General features: G+C 57.0%; 1 protein-coding gene across 6 annotated transcripts in view; it reads left to right on the top strand.

Moving 5' to 3' along the window:
* The window catches only part of GRM4 (glutamate metabotropic receptor 4), a 118,339-nt gene that overhangs the window by 61,594 nt on the left and 35,031 nt on the right, over positions 1-21,714 (top strand). For all 6 annotated transcript variants that reach the window (XM_027604169.2, XM_027604173.2, XM_027604174.2 and 3 more), the window contains exon 4: positions 19,505-19,640. In XM_027604169.2, coding sequence (XP_027459970.1) covers positions 19,505-19,640 — 136 coding nt within the window. The remainder of the gene's footprint in view (positions 1-19,504; positions 19,641-21,714) is intronic.

Here is a 21,714-nt window from a genome sequence, read left to right on the forward strand (position 1 = left end):
CTTGGTGTATATGAGCTTGCAGCATCTTCTCAGGGGGAGACCTCTGGACTCTCCCCCCAGCTACTTCCTGAAGCCACAGCACAGGGACCCGGCAGCCAGGGCCCAGGATGCCCTGCCCACTGGCCGTGCGTTCTCCAAGGATGCGGAGCGGAAGTGGGCCCCACCTCGCAGCCAGTCACCACCATTCTAGCTTAGCAACCAGGCTGCCCTGGGCTTGAGACCCATCACGTCTTCCACTGCCTTGGTCTGCTGCCCGTCACTCTAATGTAGGTGGAAATTAAGTGGGCCTGGCAGGGGCACCCCCTGCCGGGCCACGAGGCCCACTGCGCGCCAGCTGGGTCTCCTGGCCGGCGCTCGGAGATTGGCAAGGTGCTGGCATCAATGTGACTGCTCGGTGATTGCCAGGTTCATCTTCGTACTGCTGTGAAGACGAAGCCCGAGCTTGCCTGGCCCGCCTTGGGGACTTGGCCTGTCCACTCTGATTTCTCTGCCACTCTGGCCTTTGGCAGGGCGCTGACACTTCTTGATTCTGTGCGTCCCCCGTGCTGGGTGTCATCGGGTCACTTTTCCTGCTCTCTGGGGTTCGTCTTTGATGTGTTCACCCTGGCCTATCACAGCGGGGCCGGGCTCCGTTCTGGGTTTGCCTCCAAGCTTGACGGGAATGACAGGAGGAGGAAGATGTTAGCCGCCAAGCCCTTGTTGCTCTGAGTTTGCATGCCTGCCCTCTTGGGCAGGAAGCAACATTTTCTCTCACCAGCCTCCTTTGTGGAGCACGTTTGAAGATTTCTTTGAGGTTTAAAAAAATTTCCCTTTGGGGCGCCTGGGTGGCTCAGTTGTTAAGCATCTGCCTTCGGTTCAGGTCATGATCCCAGGGTCCTGGGATGGAGCCCCGCATCGGGCTCCCCGCTCTGCAGGAAGCCTGCTTCTCCCTCTCCCACTCCCCCTGCTTGTGTTCCCTCTCTCGCTGTGTCTCTCTCTGTCAAATAAATAAATAAAATCTTAAAAAAAATTTTTTTTCCCTTTGTTGGTGGCCGCCCCGTTGTAGCTTTGACCTTCTGAATGCTGTCCCCTGGACGCTGCAGTAGGGCAGAGTGGTTGAGAGTCCAGATGCTGGCTCTGCCACCAGGAGCTGAACCACCGTGAGCAGTCCCTTAGGGTCTCTGGGCCTCAGTTTCCACCTGGTGAAAGGTGGATATCGATAGTACCCGCCTTTTAGGTTGCCATGAGCATGAAGTGAGTGAATCGGTGTAAGGCCCTCAGCACACGAAACACCATGCTGCCAAAGGTGTCAGTTGTTGCCATGACTAATCAGAGTGGGGGCGCGGGGGCCCAGTCTAGTTCTGCCTCTGTCTCTGGGTGGCTACGTAACCCTGGGCCTGTCACTTTCCCTTGCGGAGTGTCAGCCTGATCACCAACGCGGAGGTGATGGGTTAGGGGACCTCTGAGGTGCCCCAGCGTGCAGCTCTGCATGCCTCACTCACCTCTCTTGGCTTTTTTTTTTTTTAAGATTTTTTTTTTATTTATTTGAGAGAGAGAGAGAGAGTGAGTGAGTGAGTGAGAGAGAGCACAAGCCAGGGGAGGGGCAGACAAGCAGACTCCCTGCTGAACAGGGAGCCCGATGTGGGGCTTGATCCCAGGACCCTGGGATCACGATCTGAGCTGAAGGCAGACGTTTAACCGACTGAGCCACCCAGGTGCCTCTCTCGGCTTTTCTATCTGTCCTCGCCACATGGAAGTCCAGGTACCATAGGGTTGGCCTCTAGCTTCCAGTATGTCTCTTGTTCCTGGGCCCCAACCTGAGCCCACAGAGGAGCCCTGTGCACACTAATCTGATCCCTTCTGAGCTCTTCCCCTTTGTTAAAGAGCAAGCGGTGAAGGCCGGTGACCTTCCCTGCTCGGGTTTGGGACTTGACCTCCAGGGACCCTCTTTACCTGTTGGCTGACTGCTGGACTTTAGCCTGTTTTCCTATCAGAGGTGGGGTCCCCAGTACCCCCCACTCTGAGCTCCTTGGAGATGTAGCTGATGCAAGCCCCATACTGCTTTTTCCCTGCAGCTCTGGAAAGACCCTGTGAGCTCACCGTTTTCTTTATTCGTCACCCTGAGACTTCCTGCTTCAGGCCTGTATGGGGCTGTTGAGCGTCCTGGGTGGGGTCTCAGACACATCCTCTACTCCTGTGTGACCTTAGGCAAGTGCCTTTCCCTTCCTGAGCCTCCTGTTCTTCATCAGCAAGTCCAGGAAGGGGCTGGGTGCCTTCTTCAATGGGCTCACACAGGTGGACACACTGAAGGAGGCTCATAGCCATTTTTGCTTGTTATTCCGTGTCCACCAGCCCTCTTCCCAGAGTCTTTGAGCCCCAGTAGGCTCCAACTCCTGCCCTGGCCCATCAGCCAGCCTGGCCTGAGTGAAGACCCCTGAATCTCCTTTTTTTTTAAGGTTTTATTTGTCAGAGAGAGAGAGTGCACAAGCAGGGGGAGCAGCAGGCAGAGGGAGAAGCAGACTCCCTGCTGAGCAGGGAGCCCAATGCAGGACTCGATCCCAGGACCCCAGGATCATGACCTGAGCCAAAGGCAGATGCTTAACTGACTGAGCCACCCCAGCGCCCCTCTTCTTGTGTTTTAATATACATATTTCTTGGGGACATCTCATTAACCATCCTCACAGAAGCTGCCAGGCCCGGGCCCTAGTGTCAACCCCTACACAGCCACTCTGAGAATTTTCCTTTTGTTTTTGTTTTTTTTTTTAATAGAAGTGAGCGTGGCTCAGCATGCCCACAGGAGAGCCTGGGCCCCCACTGCTTGTCAGTGGCTGAGGTGGGGTTGGCACTTAGGTTTGTGTGACTCGGGAGCTTGAGAGAAGGAAGGTGGAGCCTTCCTTCAATGAAGTGTTTGTTCCTGTCACCCGTCTTTCTCCAGGGAGACACTGGTGGGTCAGCTGTGGGGAGGGACCTAGGAGGACTGCCCCCAACAAAGGCCAGAGGTTCTGCTCAGGGCCAGGGGAGAAGGAGGAGGTGGAGGGGCTCCTCTGATGGGGAGTGTGTGTGTGTGGGGGTGTTGGGGGGATGGATCAGGAGTCACCAAGTCATGGTGGTTGTGTAGGAATCTGTGAGAGGTCCTGTCGATAACAGGCCCCAGAGGTGGGGAGGGACACATCCCTTGGTGGTCACTCCTTCAGTGCTGGTTTCCCTCATGTTCCTGGGGTTTTGGAGGACTCAGAAAGTTGGAGTCCAGGCCTCTAAATCACATAGAGCCAGCTTTGTGGGATGTAGCTGGTGAGTAGGGGAGGGACATTTCTTCTCCTCTTCAGTCACTTCCTCTCTCGCCTCTGTATGGTAATTCATTCATTTGCTGGATAAATATTTATCGAGCACCTACTGTGTGCCAGGCATTGCACCAGGATACTGGGCATATGGCAGTGGACCAAACAGATGAAGATCCTTGGCCTTGTGAGCTCCCATTTGGGGAGAGGGCCAGAGGAGCTTACAGCAAACAAGTAAATGCATCATTATATGATACAATAGATATAATTGTATATATATATATATATACACACATATATATACACATATATGTATATATGTATATATACAATATAATATAATGCTGATGGCATGTTATGGAGAAGAATAAAGCAGCATAAGTGGGCAGAGAGGGCCAGGTAGGGGAGATTATCTCATATAAGGTGGTCAGGGAAGGCCTTTCTGAAGAGGTGGCATTTGGGCAGAGCCTCAAATGCAGTAAGAGAGTGAGGCTTGAGATCTCTGGGAGGAGTGCCCCAGGCAGAGGAACCAGCAAGTGCAAAGGCCCTGATGTGGGAGCCTGCTTGGCATTTGGGGAATAACCAAGAGGCAGGAGCAGAGTGAGTGAGGTAGAGGGAAGTAGAAGAGGGGCAGATCATGTGGGGCCTTGTGGGCCACTGGGAGGATCTTAGCTTTTGTTCTGAATGAGATGGGAACTATTGGAGGATTGTGAGCAGGGGAAGAATGTTAACAGACTTGGGTTTAACAGGAGCTTTCCAGCTGTTGTGTGGGGGCAGGGGCTGAGGCAGGAATGCCAGTGAGGAGGCCACTCCTCCTCCACAGGTGAGAAATGCTGATGGCTTAGACTGGGGGTGGGGAAGATGAGAAGGGACAGATTTAGGGTGTATTTTGAAGCTCAAGCCGGAAGGACTTGCTCCTAGATTACATGGGGATGGGAAGTCGCCCATGTGCTCCTGAGTTCAGCACCACGGACAGTGGCAGTGGCCCCCAAGGCCGGACATTTGGGGGTGTCCAGGTTGGCTTTGGTCCCAACAGACTGCCAGTTCTCTGCCAGTCTGTGGCTGCTGAGCAAAGCTTCATCTGTAAGGTGGAGGTTCCTTTCCCTCGATTCTGTTATCAAATTCTTTTTTGCCAAGTATATTTATTTCTGGGCACTGCTGTGAATTCTTTTTGGGATGAGGCAGGTCTAAATGTAATTACAATTGATCCTTGCACAGCACGAGGGTTAGGGGTGCTAACCCCTGCGCAGTTGAACATCTGCATATAAGTTTTGACTCCCTCAAAGCTTAACTATTAATAGCCTCCTGTTGACCGGAAACTTTACTGATAACATAAACAGTTGATTAACATGTATTTTGTATGTTATAGGTATATACTGCGCTATTCCATTAAAGCAAGCTAGAAAACAGAAAATGTTATCCAGAAAATCCTAAGGAAGAGAAAATACATTTACAACACTGTACTGTATCAAGAAAAATCCACATACAAGTGGACCTGCATAGTTCAAACCCGTGTTGTTCAAGGGCCAGCTGTTTATAGCTGGGAGAAGAGGTTTGGACACTTTTGTCTCCAGAAATCTCTGCATCTGGCTAAGCAGTTGTTTTGGGGAAGGGGGGGGCTTCCTCGAGGAGGGGGTGATGGGAAGAGAGTTAAAGAACAGGTGGGCCTGTCCCAGAGGAGCAGGAGGGTGTTCTGGGTGGGAGAACTGCATGACTGGTGTGGCTCTTCCTGACATCTTCCTTCTGAGAGTGAGGAGGGGCAGCCTTCCTGGGAGAGCCGCAGGCCTACATGGGTTGGGGGAGCCTGGCCCATGGCAGAGAGTGATGCCCCGCCCCCGGAGTGCCGCAGACTTGCTGTGTGTCTTTGGACAGGTCATTCTTCCTCTTTGCCTCTCAGTTTATCCATCTGTAAAATGGGGATAATTGTAGTCCCTACTTGGCTGGTTACTGTAAGAATGACAAAAACAGGTGAAGTAGCCATCAGAAAGGCCAGGAAAGGGCCCAAGGGGGGCTGATTTTGAGGCCTGAGACCCCAGTAGTGAGCACTTGGCCTCTTCCGGATCGGGGTTCTTACCCCTCCCGTTGTGACTGACCTCCCCTTTCTTCCTGACTTGCGTGGTGCCTTATATCCATGTCCCATTTTGCTGTAGACAGAATGATCATATGGATATTCTATGCAAATTCTCATTTTTAATGAGCCAGAAGGAAAGCTAATGACCATTTTACAGACATTTTGGGACCCAAGGGAGGCCTTGGGATTGGGGGAGGAAGCAAGACAAAGTGACAAGCAACAGGAGAGGGGAGGGAAGGAGGAGAATGAAGATGGAGAGGCACACAGTTCTGGCTGCTGAGGGAGGTAGGGGAGAGGGAAGCACAGGCCCCATTTACCATCTCCCAGAGCCTGCCTTGCCTGCCTCGTTTTACAGATAGGGAAATGGGCTCCGAGAGAGGAGGCCACTTGCCAGTCACCCCAGAAGGTGGGAGAAAGAAGGAAAAGTGGAGGAGAGGGGGAAGATAAGCTGGAGAAAAGGAAGGTGGAGGCAGCCAAGACAAGGCTCCGGCTTGTGGGTCTTTATCTGTAAAATGGGCACCTAAGTCATGGGCTGATTGGGAGGAATTAATGAGAGGACATGTGAGCACTGCATGAACGTAAAGGGCTGTGGAATAATGGGGGAGTGTGCGTGTGTTTGTGTGTGTGTGTGTGAGAGAGAGGGGGAGAGAGAGAAGAGACAGGGTGGGGTAGGGGAGGACAGAAGAGGAAAGCAGGGGGACAGGAGCTGAAGATGGAGCCAGGAGACTTTCTGGACAGTAGGCCAACTCTTAATTAATTAATCAGTTTGTTCCTCAGCTTCTGTTGCCTACTTCATAAGCGGCTGTCAGCTCCGTGAGGGCAGGATGCTGGCTTGTCCTCTTCATAGCTGTACCCACAGTGTCTAGGACAGCGCCTGGTGCTTAGTAAGCGGTTGCTGAATCAGTGAATGCTCTGAGCCCGGCAGCGGCCATCTGCCATAATTTTCATTTACTGTGCTAAGTTCGGTGATGGAGATGTTGGGATTGCTATGGGTGCCCAAGGAAGGAGGAACGTGGGGATACCCATGAAGGCTTCCTGGAGGAGTGGGCCATGCACTGAATCCTCAAGAATGGACAGGGGCTGACTTGAGGAAGGAGGAGTTTGGGAAGGGGAATTGGGCAAAGTCAGAGAGAAGAGCCTGAGCAAAGGGGGGAAGAGAGGGGCACCTTGGTATGTGTCGGAAACTGTAGGTGCTGTTAGAGGTGGGGAGAGATGGGTGATGAGGGTGCGGGGCCTCAGGCGGGACTGGGCTGAGGAGTTTGGACTTTGCCTTGAGGGAGGTGAGAGCCACTGGGGCAGGCGAGTAGTGGAATGGGATTGGAGTTTGGGTGGTGAGGTAGGGGGCCGGGCTGGGCAGGCTGGGCTTTGTGTAGGTGTGGGGCTCTGGTCTGGCAACGTGGTGTTGACAGGAATGGGGGTGCACAATGGGTTATGGCTGAGGGGTCAGCTGGCTGCTTCCAGGTGAGGCTGGACCTGCCCAGGAGCACTGTGCCAGCCTGGAGAGGGGCCAGGGCGGTATGGGTGTGGACTGCCTTAGGCGAATCATGGCCCCTCTCTGTGCCCTGGTTTCAATCAAAAAGGAGCACTCCCTCCCTCAGCTCTGCTGTGCGGGATGAGGGTCAGCTGAACATCCCTTTCGCAGCTCCCCTGCTCCTGGATGCCCTCCTGAGACCCACTCAAGGCTGTTCCCAGGATCTAGGCCTGGAGCGCCTGTCTGGGTCCCTGTCTCTCTGCTCTGGGATGTGGACTAACAGTGTTGGGAGAGCCTGGGGAAGTTTTCTGGGGTGAGGTGGGCCCTGCAGCTCAGGGCCCACACTGGGGCCTCAGCCCCAGATGTTTGTCCATCAGCTTCTACTAACCCGAGTCCTAGGCAGCCCAGCACCTCAAGAGAGTCTCTCATGGCATGCTGGGTCAGGCCGGTGTCCGCTGCTGTCCTCACTGCTGTCCTTCCACTGTCCTCTGCCGAAGCCAGTTAATGGGGCACGTACACATTCACCGTCTGGGTCCTCCCTCCCAGGCGTGGCTCAGCAGTCCCATTTTCTGGCTGAGGAAGCTGAGGCCCAGTGGGGTGAAGGGATTGCTGGGGTAGATCAATGCCAGGGCTGAACCAGGCCCCCCGGTTTGCTGCATGTCCTGCTGTTCTGCCACCCCTCCTGCTGGCCTGGCCTGAAGAGGAGGGGGCAAGGACTGGTGTGGGAGAGGGTCCGGGAGGACTTCATTACCCAGTGCCTGCTTGTAGCAGGTGGGGGGGCGGTGCAGAGCCCGCCGCCAGCGGGGAGACATGCTTGGCCTGCCTGGGTAATTACATCTCAACATTTCATTTTGCTTGTCAGTTTCCACTTCCCGGGGATGTGGGCTCCTAAATATTTTATCCCGGCCTGCAGCCGCCCGTTTGTCCCTGGCCAGACCGCAGGCCCGGCAGCCGGCCCCTCGCCCCGGCCCCTGCCTGCCCCGCTGAGCCTCCGTCCCTGCTGTGGGGGTGGAGCTGGCCAGAGGTCATCTTCTTCACACCCCTGCCCCACACAGGGGTCCCCGCCACCAGCCCCTCATTGACCTCTTCTCAAGGGGTCTGGTGTGAAGAGGCTAGGCAGACAACATTGCTGGAAATGAGGCTCTGTTCAACCACTGTTGGTTAGTACCTACTGTGTGCTTGGCACTCTGCTGGAAATGGGGGAGTTAGAAAGGAGAAAGACACAGTCTCCCCTTAAAGGGGCATATGGACTGATGGGGGAAGCCAACAATAATACTACAGTACAAACACTTACTGAGTGCGTGTGTGCACTCTGGCAGCGTTCAGAGCACCTTTCATATATTCCCTTATTCTTCACACTCTAGTACGGGACATAAGGCCCGGAGAGGTAAGTAACTTGTCCAAGGTCACCCAGCTAAGAAGTGGCATAGCTGGGAGGCCTCACGCCCTGAAGCAGGGGAATTACGAATGGGCCCAGCCCAGGCCGAGGAGGGGCGAGCTGGTGGAGAGGGTGTGAGGCGAGCCTAAGTGGGCACGGTGAGTTCCGGCTGGGGCAGAGGTCTGGCATGTTTCCAGGGGGAAGAGGAGGAGAAAAGGAGCCCCAACGGGTGTCAGGCAGGTAGAGGAGCAGGAAGGGTATTTCCAGCAGAGGGACCGGCTGGGGCTGAGGGTGGGAACGTCCGAGTTGACTTGGAGAAAGAGGTCCTGCTGTGGTAGAATGTGGAGTTTGAGGCCAGGGAGGCAGGGGGTGTCACTGGAGCTGGGGGTCTTGTTCTGTGTGGGGCTGCTCGGCAGAGGACTCTGAGCACACACTCGGCAGTCCTGGGTCCGCCTGACCCCTGACTTGCTGTGTGAGCCTTGGGCAGACTCTTTCCCCTCTGAGCCAAATCTGAGAAGTGGGTAGGATTCCTTCAATCAGAGGATGCCGGCCCTGGCCACTGAGAGTCGGGGAAGGTGCGGCCTGGGGGGCTGGGTTGGGGCAGGGGTCTCCTGGGGGAGAGGAAGCCCTGGGTGGGGGGCAGGTAGGAACCAGCCTCTCACCACCACCTGCCTCGAAACTTCTTTGCTTCCTTTTCTATTTTTTTCCCCTGCCTTTCTCGCTTCAAAGGTGTTTTGCCTAAATGGGTTTGTGTTAAGACATTAGGTCGATCACTCAGCAAATTTCCCTCTGCTCAGAGCTGAGCGCCATGAATAATGCAGCTCTGAGCAAGGCTGCCACTGCCCAGTGGCCTCTGGGGGGGTACGGCAGCACTCAGCTCAGAGGCACTGAGCCCCACGGCTGCCCTGATGAGTCCCCCCAAACCTGCACCCTCTTCTCCCCCCAGATATCCCCTCGGAGGCCGAGCCTGTCCACGGGGCGACCCCTTCAATCCTCACAACAGCCCTGCGTGTCTGGAGGTGGGGGTAATGCCATCCCGTGTTACAGACGCAGAAATGGACGTTCGGGGAGGTTGGGCAAAGGAGCTTTTACCACGAAGCAAGTAGGTGGTTGAAGTGGGACATGGGCCCTGCTGTGGCCACACTCAGCCTCCTGTGTCACACCAGGACAGCTCTTTGATGCCTGTGTCCCCTGCACCCCCAGAGCCAGCCCCGTTCTCCACAGGGTGGAGGCAGAGGGAGAGGGTTTCAGCAGGAAGACAGGATTTGCCTCAGTTGGAGGGGCCACCGAAGCCGCTCAGTAAATGGTTGTTGGATGACGGGGATGCTGGATCCCGCCATCAGTCACTACCCCCCCAGTGGCACTCCCCAGCCAGGCCCCCCTCTGAACCAGTAGCAGAGGGTAGGTGTGAATGGTGCTGAGGTGTGGTCCGGCTGGCCTGGCAGCTTCGAGGACGTGCGGACACACGACTCGTGTGCCGGCATGCAGAACTTTGTGGCCGTGTGACTGTGGGGGGCCAGGTGTGGCGAGTGGTCGTGTGAGGCTGTGTGGTCGTCGTGGGAGCTTGCGTGGCTGTGGGATTGGGTGAGTGGCGCCCGTGTATGGCCAGGTGTGTGTCCTGGTGGCCGCGAGGCTGCACACAGTTTTCATCCGGTTCGTGCCTGTGATGGGTGGGGCTGTGTGTGTGTCCTCGTGAGGGTTTGTGGCCTTGAGGTTGTGTGAGATTGTGATATGTGATCTGTGAGGGTGTGTGTTGCTGTGTATGCATGTGTGTGTGTTAGGAGGGGGCGGCTGGGAGCGGTGGGAGGTGCTGAGATTATTCTGGAAGAGAAACGTGCACGTTCTGCTCTGGACAGTCCCTGGGGACAGTTCCTGGTTTAGCACGGTGCCCCTGGTCCCCAGAGCATACCTCACTGGTGCTGGGTCCTGGCCCGGGCTGGGTGAGGAGGTCTCTGTCTTCCTGGCTCCTGCCCTCCTGCATGAGCAGCTCCTACCCCCACTGGCCTCTCCTGTTCCACAGAAGCCTTGACTCCAGGAGGCAAACCCAGGCCTTCACAGACTCCACTGCACTTGACCCTCACTCCAACTCCACCCCGTGCGGCTTCTTTAAGTCCTTTCCCATGTTGCAGTTGGAAAGTCTGATGCTCAGAGAGGCTAAGTGACTTGTCCAAAGTCACACGGTGAGTAAGCTGCGGAGCCAGTATGCTCTGCCTCAGGATGGAGGGGCGGAGGGAGCTGAACGCAGGTGCAGTACTCATGCTTTGCACAAACCTTTGGTGGAGTGTGATAGGGAGGCACCTCCAGGTGGGAAACCGGGGGACTGTCTTCCCCTCCTTGTCCCTTGGTACTGGGTCTTCCTGGCTCTAGCCAAATCTCTCACAGGCGGCCCCGCACTTCCCTAGGGCTGGAGTCATGCTGGCCACAGCAGGGAGGGTGAATATTCTACTTCATTCCCTTCTCCACTGGCCCTGCTGTCTTCAGACTCTGAGGACCTGCCAGTTTGCATGGCTATCTTCTACTTTTCTTCACTTCTTCTTTTTGTTGTTGTTGTTTTTTTTAAGTAAACTCTACCCCCAACGTGGGACTTGAACTCACAACCCCAAGATCAAGAGTCGCGTGATCTACCGACTGAGCCAGTCAGGCGCCCCTTCACTCGTTCTTCTTTTGCACATATATTTCCAAAGCGCTCATAGCAAGGAATTTGCATCTAGGTGGAGAAATAAAATCTCAAGGCAAGGCAGGACTGAGAGAGATGTCTGGGTGTGTGTGATGTCCAGCCCCTGCGTGTGCATGGAGTTCACGAGTGTGTCCTGCAAGGGCAGATGCCGTGAATGGATTGTCTTTGTAGCCTGGCATGAAGTAGGTGCCAGGTGCAAAGTGGGTGCCCAGTGCCTTTGCATACAGATGTCTGGGCACTCGGTGTGACCAGGCGGTGGCTCAGAGCGGAGGTCATAGTGGGTCACAGGGCTCGGAGCTCCCAGAGGAGGTAGAAAGGTTTGAGCAGGTGCAGGTGTCCACCTTGGATTCCCACAGAGTCTCTGCCCCAACATCAGTGCCAGCAGCTCGGGCCGCTTCCATCCCTGTCAGTCGGGTACTCAGTGGTTCATTCATGCAGCAAGGATGAATCAGTGCCCGTCTCTCGAGCAGGTGCGGCATGAGTGCTGGGCCCCTTGAGGCTCTGAACAGAGTTACAGACACTAAGGAGATAACCAAGGCCCAGTGAGGGAAGGCTGCAGAGGGTCACTGCAGCGCCAGGTGGGGGCCCTCCCCGCTGGGGGGGCAGCCTCTGCAAAGGCCTGTGGAGGTGGCAGGTGTGGTCGGATGGCAGGTTCTCATAGGGAGCTGGAAGGCTGGATGTTGTAGACCTCGAGTCCCTATCTCTGTCTCTCTGTCTCTGTCTCTGTCTCTGTCTCTCTCTCTCTCACACACACACACACACACACACACACACACAGAGCCACGGAGGGTTGTAGGCAGGGAGCTGTGTGTCAGATGGAGGCTGGAGTGGACATTACATAGTGGGGAGTAGGTCCGGGAGCAGGAGCAGAAAGGGACAGTGGCCATGAACCAGGCCTGAGCTGTCCCCTGCCCTCCCCCCACCCCACCCCACCACCCCAGAGGCCTTGAGCCCCCTGTGGAGCCCCAGACCCAGCTGGAACCAGGGCTGGTTGGAGTCTGGGCCCATCCTCACTGTCTCCCACAGCCTTACTCAGCCTGCAGCAGCTACGGGTCAGGGGCATTCTCTCAGAGCCTGCGCTCTTCCCGCCCTCAAAACCTCTCGGGCCACAGGTCTGCTGCCTGAAAACAAAAGTAGCACTGGATTAGTCACTGACCCCTCTCAGTACCTCCCTTTCCTGAGAGCGGATTTGGGAGGAGGGCCTGGCTTTTGGAGCAGAAGGCAAGAAGGGCAGGGCCATGTGCGTGCGCATGTGTGTGGCCATATGGTCCAGGGTAACTCCCACCTCTGCTGGGAACCTGTGGGAGCCTGGGGGCCCCCCTTGGGTTGTCTAACTCCCCCCACCTTTCTCTCCATGTTGTAATTTGCTGCCTTCACATTTTGCCATAATGTAGATTTTTCCACTTGATTTCCCAGGATTTGTCTTTTCATTGTTTTTCTCCCTTTTTAAATTTAGAAGGACAAACAAAAGAAAAAGCAAGGAAAAGAGAAAGAGCAGGAGGAGAGGAGCCCACGTCCGTGCCGGCCCGCTGCGGCTGCTTGCCTGCCCTGTGAGCGGACAGGCCTTCCCGCGCCACCTGCACACTTCAGCCGCAGGGAAATTTCTCCTCCCTGGTCTGGAGCCCAGCACCCGGGTTATAGAGTGTGACCCCGGGGCCCTGGGTGCTGGAGAGAGACCGGGTGGCTGTGGAGTCCCCCTGGGGAGCCGTGGGTGCAGCGCCCTGTCCTGGCCACTCTGCCCCGTGGGGCCCACCCCACTGCCTGCGTGCTGGCCGCTTAGCTCCTTCCTCAGGGCCTGGCAAGGGTAGGTCTCCTGGTGAATGAATGAGAACTGGATGCGGAGACAGATGTCCAAGCTGGGAGTGTGAGACCCCTGGGGAGGAACCAGAGAGCCCAGGTCCCCTGACTGCCCCCTCCGTGGGGGTAGGCTTGGCTGAAAGCAGGCTACTCTGGTGGGAGGCCTTTTCTCTCTGCCTGCCCTGGCTGCCAGGGTGGGCACAGCCCCCAAGTGGGGGTGCTTGGGGGGATGGCAGAACGGTGGGGAAGGCTTATTTAGACAGGTGGAGTGGGGAGAGCCATCTGGTGGGGGGGGCAGGGAGGTGTGGAGAGGAGGAAGCTGGGCGCAGGTGCAGTGTGTGTAAACCTGAGTCCCCTGGGGCATTAGGGAGACCCCCCCCCCCCCACTCCAGGTGGGAAGTCTGGCTGACTGACTCCCCCTGGGTGTCCCTTAATGAAGTGCCTGCCCTGCCGGTTTCTGCCCGTCCCCATCCTCAGCCAAGCTCCCCGGATCGTCCGTGCTGATGGAGGGAGCCAGGTGTGCACAATCCCGGGCAGCGGAGGACAGACAAACGAGGTCATTTCAGCAGCGAGCTCTCACTTGAGGGTGGGATTTACAGGTCCCAAGTGTTTTCTATTCCTGGCTCGCAGGCAAGGCAGCAGCTCCTAGGGAAACGTCAGAGCAGAGTCCAAAGCGGCCTCTGCCTCCTAAGCTGCACGGCGTGGCCTGAGCCCCCTGTCCTCTAGGACACACCAGAGTGGGCCGAGGGGATGCCGCCCGCACCTCCCGCCCTCACTTCACCCTGCTGGTTTCCTCCTCTGCCTCCACGAGGTTCTCTGCCACTTCGAGTAGGCTGTCTGAGGGTAGGGGCTCTGGCCCCCTCACGGCTGCGTCCTAGTGTCTGGAACTTGCCAGGCACCTGACGAGCTCAGTAAACATTTGTTGACTGCATGAAGGGAAAGCAGTGGTAGCACGCAGGCAGGGTGTGTTGGCCAATGCGTGGTGAAGCATGGAGAAGCAGGCAGTGGGCCCCGCACCCAAGGAGCTGTCCCCTGCAACTGTGTGCTCCTGCCGGCCAGGAGGGCTGTCCCCTTGCGCTCCTCCTTTGGCCGATCCTTCTCTTTTCTGGTCTTGTTTTTCCCAGCTAGACCGTGAGCTCCAAGGGAGGGAGCTTCCTTGCTATCATTTCTCAGCATCTGATTGTGCTGGGAACTGAGCAGGGCACTTCTCGAATGGGAACGCCTGAATGAATGCCTGAATGAATGAATGCACCAATGCACGACCCAGCCTTGCCCTTGGGGAGGGCAGTGGGGGGCAGGCACTGACACAGGTACACCGGCTGGACCTGGAGAACACCCGGAAGGGTTATCGGACCGCAAATGGAAAGGGCTCAGAGACCACAGAATACAACAGGAAACCAGGATCAAGTTTTGCTAGTGGAGTCTCTATGTCACATTCAAGTCAGGGCAGGTGCCTGGAGGGGAAGATAGGACTTCAGGAGCCAGAAGGCTGGCGGGCACCCCACCCGCCTCCCCTCCAGCGCACTATGGATGCCACTGGGCTGGGAGTGGCTGAGGGGCTCCATTTCACAGATGAAAAATGGAGGCTGGGGTGTGTCCCGGTGTTCTCCATCAGGCAGCACGCATGAGGCCTAGAACACTGTCATTGCAGCTTTGTGTGTGACAGGAGTTTTGTCTGGTTTGGGTTCTGGGGTCCACGTTCACTAAGCATTGACATTTTGCCATATTTACCTCTGATCATTATTTAAAGAAAGAAAGTGCGGATTGTCTAGAAGCCAACTCCCCCTCTCCCCGCCCCCCTTGCCCTGTGGAGACTTTCTCAGTCTCATTATTTTGCTTCCCTCCCTTGAGGTGACCACGACCCTGAAGGTGGTGGGTTCCCTTCTTGCCCTTGCTTAGTCACTCAGTGTGCATTTATTGAGCACCTACGTGCCCAGCACTGTTCTAGGCACTGGGGAGGTTGCAACAAGTGCAACGGACAGAAGCTCCTGTCTTCACACAGCTTTTGCTCATATGGATGTGTATCTCCGTATATGCTAAGTCTTATTATAAGTGGCCTTTAAGTTTCTCATAAACAGGCCAGATCACTTTGCGATTTGCCTTTTTGATCAACTTCCGGTTCTCAGGATTTTTGTTGTGCCAAAACGTAAGAGCTGTTTTCTTTCCATTGACAAACACCACAGTCTATCCGTTCTTCTGTTGTAAAATACTTAGGTCATTTCCGTGTGTTTGCTGTTTCAAACAGTGCTGTGGTGCCCGCCTGCGTGGGACTCCTGGTGCCCCCGTGCGCGGTTCTGCGGGAGGAGCGCCGCAGTGGGCGTGCCACCACACTCCACTTTACTACATGTCGCCATGTGGTCTTCAAGGGGTTCGGTGGACCCTCCTCCACTGAATGGTCCAGCTTTCCGGGAGCAGCTGCAGGGCCTTGAGGGATGGGATCATCCTTGGTCCGTTTTGACCAGTGGGAGGGGAAGTTGTGGAGAGAGGGCGGGCTGGGCACTGGAGGTGGGGCCCAGGGAGGTGAGGGGATGCCCCAGCATTCACTGCTGGTTCAGTTGGCGTTGTGACAACGCAGGCCAGAAGCCACAGAGGGCTGGCCTGGATTTGAAACCCCCTTGTGCCAGGGCGAGAGCCTCAGCTGGAGGGTGGGCTCTGCCCCAGCTGCCGTGTGCCCCTGGGCCAAGGGCCGCTCCTGTCCGGCCTCCTTCTCCTCGCTCCCTGCCCAGCTTGGGCCCGGAGATCTCTGAGGTCCCTACGCCTCCATGTGCTCACATGTGCTTGGCAAGTGGTTGTGGCTTCGTGCCCATGGCCCTGCGAGTGGATGCACTGACCTGGTGGACAGCAGAGCTTGTAGTTGGCAGCTGGGTGCTTGCTGGGGAGCTGAGAGGTTGGGGTGTGGAGTGAGGGGCTTGCTAAGGGGGGCTTTTGGGGAACCCCAGACTCATCCATGCCCCTTGCCTTCTTGTGATCCTGTGCCTGGAGTCTGAGAGAGGAAGAAGGTTCTAGCTTCTGAGCAGAGATAGGGAGTGGGCTTGTTCCTTGTTCCTTAGGTTTAATTCAATTCTGTTTACTGTCCGTATTTTATCCAAAGAGAGAGGCCACGGGGGGAAAGGAGTAGGGGTGCAGAGAAGGGTGCCCTCCCTGGTAGAGAGGTTTCAAGAAGGAATCCCAGGCGGGTGTTAGCCACGGCCCCCACGGTGATGGTGATGGATCTGCAGCAGCAGGGCTGGCGGGCAAGAGGGCTGGCGGGCTTGGCATGTGATTGGGGTCTTTTGGGGCAGGGGAGGGGCTGCAGGAAGTAGGGGTCCGCAGAGACCCAGTGACCCAGGCCTTTTCTTTCTCTGCCCCAGAGAGGGTCTGGACACAGACCCCGATTGCAGCCCCACTACGGGCTGTGTGACCTCTGGGGGGCTACCCAGCACGTCTGAGCCTCAGCCCTCATCTGTAAGATGGGACTATTAGCCCCTGCCCCGGAGGGTGTGAGGACTCCCTGCCAGGCTTGCAGGGGCTGCTTCAGTAAATGCTGGGCCCTCAGGGGCTGCTCTGGTCTTCTCTGGCTGCAGTGGGGGCTGGGAGGGCAGTTGAGGTAGAGGCTGTGCTACTTGCTGCTGGGAGCTTGGGTTTCATACTCCAGCAGAGCCCCTGGTGAGCCAGCCGCTTAATCCCTATTCTGGGGTCCTTGAGCAGCCAGGCTGACATTTGGGCCACAGTGCACCAGGATCCTGTGGGTACTTGGCTTCTCACCTTGGGGCAGTGACAGCAGTGGGCACTTCCTCCAGAGCAGGCCATGTGCCCAGACGTGCCCACGTCTACGGGCCGCAGGTGTTTCCTTGACCTTGTCCCCCAACCCCTTCCCCACATGGCCTGAGCCGTGGCACAACAGACTGGCTGAGGGGGTGGCTTCGGGAGCCAGATGGCCTGTCTTCAAACCCCCACCCTACCCCTGGCTATCTGCGTGACCCTGGGAAGGCCCTTAACCTCTCTGTGCCTCAGTTTCTTCGTCTAGAACTTGCATGTGCCGATGACACCCCAGCTGAATGAATCCATGTAAGATTTGCAGAGTTATATGCAACACGCAGTAGATGCTTCTTAAACGTTCCCTGGTATTTTTGAGCTCTGCCGAACCCCCCAAACTCCCCTCCAGCCGCCTCCTTCTCTTGTGGTTGTAAGAAGTATCCTGCTCAGACCATACTCCCGTCTCATGTACCTCGAGGCTTACTCACATTCCAGCTGACGGAGCTGTGGTCATTTAATTCTTCTTCCCCCCAGAGAAACGAAGCATGCAAGATATGACCTGGACTGTCGGTGGGGGTGGGGGGGGCGGGACCCCCCCCCCCCCCCCCCGCGGATCCTCCTAGGGGGGCATGGCCCAGAAATAAAACCTGATCTGCAAGTTTCTTTCCGTTTGAGGACAATTAACTCCCATTCCATGCTTCCCTCCGTTCTGCCCCTGGCCCCCCTCTTCCCTCCTGGAGCCAGGTGGCTCATCCTCACCCCCTATCCAGCCGCTTCCCCTTGTCCATCTGTCTCTCCAGATGGGGGGGAAATGTCACAATTGGCCCACTTTCTAACTGGAAAGGAACCATATGGAGGGTTTAGACAGAAGCGGAGCGTCTGCCCAGCCACCATTAGGGCAAGGCCCGAGCTGTGGGCAACAGAAGGGCTCCCCTCGGCTCTCTCTGTGGGACCCACGTCTGGAGAGACCAGTCCTGCCCAGGGACCATCCTTCCTTCTTTCCCTTCCCCAGGAGCGCCTGGTGGCCCTGGTCTTCTCTACTGCTTAGGACTTCTTTGGTGCCTTAGGAGAGAGCCAAGGAGCTTGGCCAGCCTGCAAGAGGCAGAAAGTAAGGGAGGTGGGTTCTAGTCAGGGGCGGGGGCAGAGGGCCATGGCTGCTTTGCCAGCTGGGGAGAACCGGAGGGTCCCCTTCCTGGGGATGGGGATGTGAGTGCGTGTGTGTCATTTGGCCCCAGGCCTGGCAGGTGCCCGGCACAGAACAATCCCCCTTCTAGTGGGTGTACCTTGTTTCTCCCCAGAATGCCCCCTATCTGGCTGTGTATGCCTCTTCCCTCAGACTCAGCTCAGGGTCACTGCCTTTGGGCAGCCTTCCCTGGTCGCTACCTCCCTGCCCAAAGGTAGAGGCTCCTTCTTGAGTGGGGCTGGGTGTTGGCATTTCTCCTGGTGGGGCCAGTGGCTGGGCCTCCCACAGAGGGGCATGGAGCCTGTGCAGGAGCATCAGGGGGCCCCAGCATGCGCCAAGAGACCATTTGGAGGCCCAGGGGTAGCAGCCAGGTACCCAACCGAGGTAGATGGTTTGAGGCATTGCTGGGTCCCCGAGGGATCGTGTTTGGGGTGGAGCTGGGCTGAGACCTTTGAGTAGGACCCGGAGGAGACTGACAGTCTTAGATAAAGGATCGGCTTCATTAAGAATAATCCCCCATGCTTTTCTATCAGCTGAGTCCTGACTCTGCCACCTGGGGCGCTGGGGTTCTTAATCCAGGGAGGCTCCCTGCTCTGTATCGCAGTAGGGGCAGGGGACTGTGTGGCTTTGGGCAAGCTACTTCTCCTCCCTAGGATCCTCGTCTGTCCAGGGCTGTTGATAACAGCAACAGTACTCCTCAAATGCTTTCGTACCAGGAGGTCAGCTGGGATTTCAGTGCATGGAGGACACCTGTCCCCTGCCCGCACTGGACGCATGCCTAAGGCTAGGAACTGGCTGGGTGAAGTCTAAAGTGCTCCCAGGGTTTCTGTGAGCCCCACAGCCTGGGTGTGAATCTGGCCCTCGAGGTATTGACTCTGTGTTCTGGATGCTTCCGCCGGCCTGGGGGCTGGGCTTCTTGTAGGGGAACGAGCTCAAGAGATAGTCAGGCCCTGGCCCCTGGCCCCTCCTCCAGGAGCCAGCTAGGTGGCAGTGGGCCAGAGGAGGAGAGACGGGAGGGCTCCCAAAGAGCCCCCCCCCCCCGACCCCTTCAGAACTCCTCCGGTCACTCCATTAGAATGGCTTTCCTGGGGGCTCTTAAACTGGGACTAGGGGGAGAGGCGTCAAGGCACGCTGTGGGAGCTGGGGAGCCCCACCTACTGAAGAGCTTGGAAAGGAGAGCCTAGATGACCTGGAGCGATGGGGCTGGGATGGACGGGTGTGAGTCAGCAGCTGTGTGCAGTGCTCTTGTCAAGGGCCCTGTTGATGAGCACGTGATCCGGGGACAAGAGCCCTGGGAGGTGCGTGTGGATGTGGGTGCATGGTGTGCTGATAGCCCAGGGTGAGCAACGTGCTCTCTTCTTAGATATACTCCTCCAAAAAAACCTTATGAGGTGGTTTCAATGAAAATAACCATCATTTACTAAGTACTCCCTGTGTGCCAGATATTCTTGTATTTATGTGCACTAACTCGCTTAGCTTTGTAACGACCCTGTGAAGTAAGTAGTATTACCTTCACTTTATAGATGATGTATTTGAGGCACAGAGAGGCTCAGTAACCACCCTGAGGTCACACAGCAGTAAGTTGCAGAGCTGAGATTTAAATGCAGGCCGTCTAGCTCCTAAACAGGATGCTGTATTGCCTCTTGCTGGCAGCCTCTGTTTTATATAGGGGGGATACTGAGGCACAGAGAACTGAAGTGACACGCCCAGGGTCATCCAGCTGGTGAGTGGTGGAATCCTAAGTTGTACCGTGGCTGTTCTCCAGCCTGGGCCTGGAGATCAGGACGTGGGAGCTAGGAGTCTGGCTGGGGGGCCGTGGGCAACCCCTGGCCTCCGTCTCCTGGAGGGAGTGTGTGTTGGGGGGTGTGGGGTGAGACGGGGAGAGACTGGTGCTGCCTGGCTTCCCCCGGGGCTGACTGGCACCCCTTCCCACAGGGGGCGTGTGCATCGCTCAGTCGGTGAAGATACCGCGGGAACCTAAGCCCGGGGAGTTTGACAAGATCATCCGGCGCCTCCTGGAGACCTCAAACGCCAGGGCGGTCATCATCTTTGCCAATGAAGATGACATCAGGTGAGAGCGGGCTGCAGCCGGGTGGGGGTTGGGAGCCGGTCACGGGGAGAGCTATGGGTCCTGCTGGACACCTTCCTAGACAAGCCCGACCCCACCGTAGGATCCAGAGAGGTGGGGTGGGAGACCCCTCAGGTTGGGACACAGGCTGCTGCTAATGGGCACGCCTCCCCGTTTCCTGCATCCATTCTACCAACTGGGGATGGTAAGCAGGTACTTTAACAGCGGAGCTAAGACCCTGGGCTTTCAGCCAAAGCACCTAGGTTCTAATCCTGCTCTCCCTCCTCCTAGCTGTGTGACCTGAGGCAAGTTTCTCAACCTTTCTGTGCCTCTTTTCCACTTAAAAAATAAGGGGGGGGGGGGGGCTAAAGATGCCTGCCTGATAGTGTTATTTGAGAACTGAATGCAGGAACGTGCATAAAGGGCTTAGAGCCGAGTCCGGCACGCAGCAGGTGCCCAGGGCATGCAGAGCCGCTGTCAGCCCCTGGCTCCCCTCTTTGGATAACGCTTGGAGTAGTGGGAAGAGGCCTGGGCTGTGGGTCCAGTCCCGGCTTGGGTACACACTCACGGTGGGCAGTATCGTCCCCTCCCGGGGCCTCAGTCTCTGCATCTGCAGAGGAAGCAGGTGGACTTTTGTGTGCCAGGATTAGGCAGTGCAAATGCTGGGCCAGCCCCGCTCTCTGCACGTCTGCTTCTGGCCCTGAGTCAGAAGCTCGGGTGCACTGAAAAGCACCCGTCTTAACCCACTTCCCTTCCTCCTGCCTCTTCCCTTGCTACTACCTCTCAGACTGACGTCAGAGCCAAGATGGGCCAGGCGTCCGCCATTGTCCTGTTCGGCGGGGAGAGACACAAGCTCTGAGCTCGGGGAGCCCCAGTCTGAGGGGAGACACAGCCCTGTCTTCAGGGAGCCCCAGTCTGAGGGGAGACACAGCCCTGCCCTCAGGGAGCCCCAGTCTGAGGGGAGACACAGCCCTGCCCTCAGGGAGCCCCAGTCTGAGGGGAGACACAGCCCTGTCCTCAGGGAGCCCCAGTCTCAGTTGGGGGAGACAGCCTTGCCCTCAGGAGCCCCAGTCTGACGGGGGGTCGGAGGCACAACCCCTGCACTTGCGGAGAAGGATAAGACAGTAGATGTGGTCCTCCCCAGACCTCCTCCCTCAGTTGGCTGGCCTGAGGTGTCAAGCCTGCTGTGCCCCCGGCCTCCCCTGCCCTCCAGCCCAGCCAAAGCTGCCCGTCTGCCCCTGCCCCCATGTGTCTCCCTCCCTGTTGCTAACCAGTGTCCGTCCGGGTCCCATTCTTTCCAGCACTTTCCCCACTTGGTAAAGACCCCATCCTGGACCTGAGTTGCAGCAAAACATATCTCCCCCTTGGAGACATTGCCAGGTCCCTGCAGGGATAGAGTGGGAAGTTCTGGAAGATCATTAAGGCCACAAAAGCCAACAAGACCAGCTCTAAGGATGGTGTCTCAGGCAGCGAAAGGCTGGGAAGGGGGAGTCAGAGGCTGCTGAGCCCAGGGGCTGCTCCTGACCCCCTCAAGGTTTACAGGCCCCCTACATTCTGCCTCAGGACATTCCTGTTGCCCACAGGTCTGCCAGCTCCTGGAGCAGGAGGGTTCCTTCAGAAGTCCTTTCCCTCACTTAAATCACCGGTCCCTGCACTCCTGTCCCCCCCCCCCCAAAGCCCGGCACTCAAATCCCACCCCCCACCCAGAGGTGCGCCCCTCTCCAGGCCTGCTGCTTAGCTCAGATGGACCCGTGTCCTGGGAAGGGCGGATGAAGTCACTGGGCCTCGTGTCCTAGACAAGAGGCACCTAGGGGAGGGACTGACTCCAGAGGGAACTGGCAGCAGGAAGTGGGGGGGTAGGCAGAGGCATTTCTGGAAATCCACTGCATTTTCAGAAGCAAACAGAAGTAAAAATAAACCCAGGTGACTTTGCAGGGAGGGAGGCCTGGGAGCTCTGGTCGGCTCTGGCAGGCCAGATGCAAGTGGGTATTTATAGGGCTGTGGGTGTGGCTTCTGGGAACAGCCCCCCCCCCCCCATTTTTGTGCCCTGGGCGGTGGGGGCTGCAATAGGTTTGGG

The sequence above is a fragment of the Zalophus californianus genome, chromosome 7, assembly GCF_009762305.2.
Source record: "Zalophus californianus isolate mZalCal1 chromosome 7, mZalCal1.pri.v2, whole genome shotgun sequence".
NCBI lineage: Eukaryota > Metazoa > Chordata > Mammalia > Carnivora > Otariidae > Zalophus > Zalophus californianus.